The 8,282-nt window shown below is 40.8% G+C and overlaps 1 protein-coding gene across 1 annotated transcript in view; it reads right to left on the bottom strand.

Annotated features, from left to right (window-relative positions):
• Positions 1-3,380: 3,380 nt before the first annotated feature.
• Positions 3,381-8,282, bottom strand: part of LOC134201687 (protein angel-like) — a 37,701-nt gene continuing 32,799 nt past the window's right edge. The window contains exon 9 of the mRNA XM_062676928.1: positions 3,381-3,708. Within this exon, the coding sequence (XP_062532912.1) occupies positions 3,555-3,708 (154 nt within the window). The 3' untranslated portion in view covers positions 3,381-3,554. The remainder of the gene's footprint in view (positions 3,709-8,282) is intronic.

The following is an 8,282-nucleotide window of genomic DNA, read 5'->3' as shown; positions in this document are numbered from 1 at the left end:
TATAAATTCCGAGTCTATTGGTAAAGTAACTGTTCTGCATATTTTTAAATCGTCAGCAAAAAGACAAAATTGACTGTCGCGTATTTCTGAAATTATATCATTAATAAAGGCTGAAAACAATACAGGACCGAGATGGGAGCCTTGTGGTACGCCTAAAATGGCTATGTAGTCCTGTGATTTATGACCATTCACCACTACAAACTGGAGTATTTTTGCAAGATACGAACGAAACCATTCCAACAACGACCCACCAATCCCAAAGCCTCGTAATTTATTTATTAAACGAGAATGACAGATCTTATCGAAGGCACTGGAAAAGTCCATATAAATTGTATCTACTTCCAGACCTCTATTAATTTCCCGGCAGAGGTAAGACGTAAATGAGACTAAATTAGTTTCAACAGAGTGAGTCTTTTCTTGCCGGTCGGTGTACAAAATTATTATTTTTTAAAATTTAAAATCGTCTTACCTTGTTGTACCTATAAGAGTTGTAGCGATAAAATATATGATTAACATTAAAAAATATTTTTTTTAAAGTCCATTGCTGGGTAATCATCGAGCAAGAGAAAAGATATAGGTGCGAGCCGACAGTGGACATCGCACACTCATTCGGCTACAGCTTTAAGTCTACGGAAGCGAACACCGACGCCGCCACAGACTACCTCCACACCGCACTCAATGCCTAGTCAAAACAACGCGATGTATTCTGTAATTCATCATGTGAGTGATGAAAATGTGCACGGTTGTTCCATTTGGTTCCACAGTTGGATCGTTTCCACATCAATTGTTTGCGTCCATTCGATCGCTGACTCAATCAAGTTAACTTAAACTGTATTACACTTTCTTAGTTCAGCTAATAATAGCGGGCTTAAGAATGAGGAAACGTAGCAATGATTCTTGTTATTTTATACACGGCATGGCCATTAGCGTTAAGCAAAGGAATACGAAACGAAGGCTAGCATAGGAAACCGAAGGATATTTGCTAAATATAATTAACAGAGATGCAACCTTCCACTTTTTTGAGAGATCGTTTCTATTACTGTTTCCGACATTAAACTTTAACTTCAAGTATTAGTTATACATAAAATATTTATTTATTTATTTATTTATTCAACTTAATGCACATAAGTACAATGGCGGACTTAATGCCTGAGGCATTCTCTACCAGTCAACCAAGGGTGGTGTAGAGAATCCTGTGATAGGTGCATAATTTAATGTGAAACAACCAAACTACATTATACAATATATAAACACATACACGGTATATATATATATATATATATATATAATCACACAAACAACGTACACAATTTTATATCATGATAATAACATAAAATTTACACATATATCCATATATAATCTCTCTCACATATTCACATACATATTCATATACACACTTAGACACAACTTAAAAATATAACAAAGAAATAGGACCACATATACATATATATATATAGTACAAGAAAATAGTATATTGCACAGAACACACATTGCAAGTCAAATTGTTAAGTTTTTAAGTTTCTCCAGAAAAAGTTGGCGTACCTTTATTTTGAAAGTTAGGCGATCAGTGATCATCCTAACATTAAGAGGAAGTGAATTCCAAAGTTGAACAGATTGAACTACGAAAGACGAACGGACCAAACTAGAGTTGTGCGTGGGACAGTGAAGGAGTAAATTATTAGAGGAACGCAAGTCCTTATCGTGCGAAGAATGTAAATATTTAAAGTACTGAGTCAGATAGGAGGGAGGAGTTGGGCATGTTAGTATAGAATGAAGCGCAGTAAGAGCATGTAGATTGCGGCGCTCGCGTATAGGAAGAAAATTTATTTCGGAACGGTAAGTAGACACGTGGTCATACTTGCGAAGATTAAAAATGAAACGAATGCAGTTGTTGAGAAGGCGGTCGAGTTTGTTCAAAAGGTCTGCATTCAGGTCAAGATAGCATACATCTCCATAGTCAATTATGGGCAGGATTAAAGCTTGAACAAGCATCAACTTTATCTTGAAAGGGAGAAAGTTCTTGAAGCGATAAAGGGCACGCAGAGATCCAGTAACCTTCCGACTAACATTCAACACCTGTACCGCCCAATCAAGTCTAGAATCCATATACAGTCCAAGGTTTTTGACTGATGTCAAAATATGTTAAACGTGTACTTCTTGTGATTCCTTCTTATAACATTACAAAAAGTTCTCTACAAAATTGTAGCCTTTAACAATTTTTTTTTATTCGTTCACTATCCACTACTCATTTAATAAATAAAAAATTAAATCGTATTATATGTAAATGTATTCTCCAAAATATCGCATTTACATTGTTATATCTAGGCATTATAAGGTATATAATATAATTGTATGAGGACTTTCAGTATTACTATTTTACGTACATAAATATATTTAAGTATCATTACTGTACATCAAAAAAATATTTTGGCACATTTGATTAATAATATATTGATTTACATTCTTCTCGAATTTAGCGATGGTTGAAAATAAATGACGTCATAAGAATTCTAAGTACTCTTGCACCAGCGGCTACTTATACAAATAGTATTGTATATGTCGCCGCAACGATTTTTAAAAACTTGATTTTAAGTTTATTCGTTATAAAATCATTGTTTAAATTATTTAATGACGATTTGTTGATTTGTGAACAATGTCGCAATGTCAATGTCGTTAATAATTAGGCGTTGTTTTACTACGAGGCCGAATTCCTTTAACTACTTAAATTTTTGTTGAAATGGTGGGAGTCACATTTATTGTGATTGGTCAATTCTAGAGATGAATTACTTTCGCTGATAGATTATTCTAGTGCTAATATTTTAAAATCAATTGTAATAAAATCAAATCAATTTAACAAAGTAAAACTCCATCGATTACCTTAATAATTATTTTTGTAAAAATATTGTGGGTAACTTAAAATGTTATGGTGTCGAACAAATGGTATAAAAAGGGAGTGACCTGCGTCACACCGGCACTTTTGCTCCAGCTCTCGGAAAGGAAACATTGTGAGTACAATCTATGTCAGTTTGCATTTAAAAATGTTCAACTAGGCAATTCTTGTGTGTTCATAATTAAAAGCTATGAAATAATGACATAATTTTCATTAGTAAAATTTCTTTGCATACTTTCCTTCCAAGCCAAGATTTACTCGTTTGTATTTCATGTAAATTACATACATTGAAATCACGTCTTCCCTTTTAGTTACACCCGTAACCTAAAACTCTAAAGTGACTTCAATAAAAACCAAATGTTTATTTCTACCCTTTTTTTTTTTTTTGGTAGAAAAATATACTTGTTCGTGATTCGTGAACATTATATCTTTAAGTATGTTAATTAATTACTTCTAGTACATATTTTTAATAAAATAGCGCGCGTCAAGATTTTTAGTTTTTTTTTATTTACTGGCTTTTCATAATACTATCCTTCGATACTTAGAAATACTTTTGAAAAAAATGTAGTTTTTTTTATCTATTCAACCTCGAATATATTCTACAATATAATGATAATGAGCGGTCCGTACGTGTCTCAGTCGCGGCTTCACATAAGCGTGCGTGTTAGGAGGCGTAGCGGAACCGCCTCAGCTCGAACACGGCCGCGGTCGCCAGATGGTCCGAGGGGTACACCTCGTTCGGGAGCGTACCGAGCACGCCGCACTCCGCGGCCGTCGGCAGCCGCAGACGCTCGAGCAGACGGAGACCGCTGCAACAGCTGCTTTCGTGGAACACACAACGACGACATTTATAACAATTCGCAAGCGCATACATTATTTAGTAGCAGCTAGCACGAAGGGCTTTACGAGTAAATTAACCCATTGTTGGATGCTTGGGTTTCTTCAATAAAACTCCCACAATCGATTTTGTGCTTGTATTTTCTCTATACAGGTTTTTGTTAATTTATTACGTTGCGAACAAGTTAGCTGGGCACGGCCATTAATTGAAGTGTGTAAAAATTGTGTCGGTGAACATAAATAAAAATTTAATATTGCTCAGTAAAATTTCGTAGGCGTTAACATCCTCCCCCCGTTGAAAGTCGATTCTTCGGGTTTCAACCCTCTAGTTCTTCTGCGGTAGGCAAAGCACACAGACGAACCAACGGGCGGCGCACGCAGCCTCTAGAAGTATTGACGTCAGCGACTCGAGGTACTCCATCATTTGGACCATAAAATAGTCTGGATATGCGTCCAAGTCTCCAGCAGAGAGGAGGAACATCATCTTCTTGCAACAGTACCAAATCTCCTAAATTTGGTTTTGAAGAATTGGTCTTCCACTTGTGGCGTTGTTGAAGCTCAGCAATATATTCACGCTGCCAGCGCTGCCAAAAATGTTGATATATTTGCTGTAATCGAGCGTAGCGTTGCAAATTATTGTAGTTGCAGTTTTCCAGCACAGGCGAAGGAAGAGCAGTGAGAGCCCGGCCAATGAGAAAGCTCCCGGGAGTCAGGCAAAGGAGGTCATCAGGAGAGGGTGACATAGGACATAATGGACGACTATTCAATATATCCTCTACTTGTGCGAAAAGAGTAGATATTTCTTCGAATGTTAAGTGTGAATTACCCATGTAGTCGTCGTGGCCTAACGGATAAGACGTCCGGTGCATTCGTGTTGAGCGATGCACCGGTGTTCGAATCCCGCAGGCGGGTACCAATTTTTCAAGTGAAATACGTACTCAACAAATGTTCACGATTGACTTCCACGGTGAAGGAATAACATCGTGTAATAAAAATGAAACCCGCAAAATTATAATTTGCGTAATTACTGGTGGTAGGACCTCTTGTGAGTCCGCGCGGGTGGGTACCACCACCCTGCCTATTTCTGCCGTGAAGCAGTAATGCGTTTCGGTTTGAAGGGTGGGGCAGCCGTCGTTACTATACTTGAGACCTTAGAACTTGTATCTCAAGGTGGGTGGCGCATTTACGTTGTGGATGTCTATGGGCTCCAGTAACCACTTAACATCAGGTGGGCTGTGAGCTCGTCCACCCATCTAAGCAATAAAAAAAAAAAAAAAACGCGCTTAATATGAAATTTTGCGGATTTTATTCCGGCCTCAAAGATTCCGCCAAAGTGAGGAGCGTAAGTTGGAGAAAATACAAATTTTATTCCATCCTCACTTGCAGAAGCAGATAAAGATTTAGAGTTTATTTTGAAAAAATGATTAATTTCTTTAGAACCTGCTACAAAATTGCGTCCGTTATCACAGAACACCGCAGTTGGCCGGCCTCGGCGTGACACGAATCTGCGAAATGTCATGAGGAAAGCGTCTTTTGATAAGTCGCTAACGGCTTCAAGGTGTACACATTTGTAACGTAAGCAAATGAAAGGCAAAGGTAACATTTAATAATAATGGCACCGCGGCCCTTCCTATTAACAATAAAGAATGGTCCGGCAAAGTCTAAACCCACAGTTTTGAATGGGAAACTTGGCGTAACGCGTTGCGATGGTAAGTCTCCCATAATGGGCTGCATAGTTCGTCCTTGTAATCGTCTACATTTAAAACAATTACGAAACGTACGTCGAGCCAGGTGTCTTCCGTTAGTGGGCCGCACGAATTCACGAATTATAGCTAGTAACAACTGTGGTCCAGCATGAAGGTTGCGCTTGTGTTCGTGTTCAAATAAAAGTTTCGTAAAATGATGTGAGGCATCTAAAAGCACTGGATGTTTCTTATCAAAAATTAAAATCCAATCGACCACCTACTCGCATAATCAACTCATTATGAAAGAATGGAGTTAATGATAAAATATGTGACTTTGGACTTAGAGATTTATTGTTAGCTAGTAACTCATACTCAAGCAGAAATGATTCCCTTTGAGACAAGCGGCATAATTGAAGAAAGGAATTATTTAATTCGTCAACTGATAAAGAACCGGTAGGTCTAGTTTTAGATTTTTTTAAGTTATTTATAAAACGCAGTACGTAAGCCATTGTACGTTTTAATTTAGTTAAATTAGAATAGTTTTTGAAAATTATAATAGGATCAATACTAGTTGTTAAGTTACTTATAGTTGAATTAGTTTTAGTTTCTGGTAAATTTGTAACGTTTATTTTAGTTTTTAGTATAGGCCAGGTACTTTCAGATTCAGAGAGATACGACGGGCCTAACCACCACAGCGACGCGGTATTTAGCTGGTCGGGACTGACACCTCTCGATATAAGATCAGCCGGGTTAGATGATGTAGGCACATGACGCCAAGAGGCAGGATTAGTTAGGTCACAAATCTCAGAAATTCGATTTGCTACAAAAGTTTTCAAATTTTGTAAACTACTATGGAGCCATCCTAACACTATTGTTGAATCGCACCAATGTACCTGGGTATGTATTTCGTAGCTTAATGAGTCTCTTACAGCCTTACACAATTTCGCAGCCAATAGAGTGGCACAGAGCTCCAGCCGTGGAATTGTAGTGGCTTTGATTGGAGCCACTTTGGATTTGGAACACAGTAACCTTACAGTTACTTCATTATTGGAGTTGACAGAGCGCAGGTAGATGCAAGCTCCATATGCATTCTGAGATGCATCACTAAAGGAATGAAGTTCTATAGATATTGGTTCATCGCAGAGCACTCGTCTCGGTACCTTAAGATTCAGAAGCGAAGGTATAGCTATGGAAAATTTGTTCCAATTTCTTTGGATATCATTGGGAATTGGATCGTCCCATGCAAGCTTATGCAACCACAATTGTTGCAAAAGCATTTTAGCCTTTATTACGCAAGGACTCAATAAACCCAAAGGATCGAAAATTTTTAGAAGCGAAGATAGTATGAATCGCCTGGCCCTTAAGGCCAAAAATATCAATTTCACGAATGCCCGTAACCTCGCGAACGGCATTCAAACTAAGGTTCGAACACCCGACGACCATAGGGCCCTCTCTTCTTACCTCCGTAAGGAGCGTATAAGTTTCCACACGTATACGCTCCAGGAGGAGCGCGAACTCCGTGCCGTTATACGTGGCATCCCTAAAGTGTTGGATGCCGAGCTCGTTAAGGCCGACCTTCTCGAACAAGGCCTACCGGTTAACTCCGTACACCGCATGCATACAGGCCGCGGAAGGGAGCCATATAATATGGTTCTCGTCGCCCTCCAGCCTACCCCCGAGGGTAAGCAAATATTCAACATCCGAACGGTCTGTAGCCTTTCCGGAATCGCAGTCGAAACCCCACACAAGAAAGGCACACCTAGCCAGTGCCATAACTGCCAATTATACGGGCATTCTTCCCGTAACTGTCACGCGCGCCCCCGATGCGTCAAGTGCTTAGGCGATCACGCCACGGCCCTATGCACTCGCGATCAAAAAACCGCGACGGAACCGCCTAGCTGCGTCCTGTGTCGAACACAGGGTCACCCCGCAAATTACCGCGGATGCCCCCGAGCCCCTAAAATAAATCGACGCGTCGCCCGCCAAAAGCCCGCAGCGGCTTGGTTCTGCCCCTGGCATTGCTGAAGTCCATGGGCAACGGTAACCACTCACCATCAGGTGGGCCGTATGCTCGTCTGCCTACAAGGGCAATAAAAAAAAAAAAAAACCGCCTCCGAGCTTCCGGCCCAGACATCAAAGCCTCGGCACCCTCTGTGTCGCAGGCTAAGCCAGCGTTCGTTCCGGCGCCGGTGCCCAGTGTCTCGGCCTGGGCGAAACCGCTGCCGTACACGAACACGGCTACAACTCCCTCCTCCGCGATTCGTCCCGCCCCCGCGACTCGTCCCTCTCCCGCGACTTGCCCTCCGACCGCGTCCGACAATCTCGCTTTAGCGATCGACTTCTTTCAGTCGATCAACTTTGAGCGCGTTAACGCTTTGGGCGACGCCATTCGCGCTGCCTCCACTGCACAACACTTTATCGCCGTTGTGCAAGAATACGCCGACGTATACGCGTCATTAAATACGTACGTCCTCCCCTCACTCCGCCGGTAATCAATGGCGTATATAAGTAGAATAAAGCCCCTATCCGTAACGATAGGATTTTTTAACGCTTACGGTCTCGCAAATCAACGTGATCAGGTTTCTGACTTTTTGCGTGACCATCAAATTGATATCTTTTTAGTGCAGGAGACCCTACTTAAGCCCGCGCGCCGTGACCCTAAAATCGCGAACTATAACATGGTCAGGAACGACAGGCTCTCTGCTCGTGGTGGTGGTACCGTCATTTACTATAGAAGAGCCCTGCATTGCGTCCCGCTCGATCCTCCCGCGCTCGCTAATATCGAAGCATCAGTGTGCCGAATCTCACTGACGGGACACGCGCCGATCGCCGTTATCGCGTCCGTTTATCTTCCACCGGATAAGATCGTT

The sequence above is a fragment of the Bombyx mori genome, chromosome W, assembly GCF_030269925.1.
Source record: "Bombyx mori chromosome W, ASM3026992v2".
NCBI lineage: Eukaryota > Metazoa > Arthropoda > Insecta > Lepidoptera > Bombycidae > Bombyx > Bombyx mori.
Note: the sequence above shows the minus strand (reverse complement) of the source record. Positions and strands in the feature narration are given on the sequence as shown.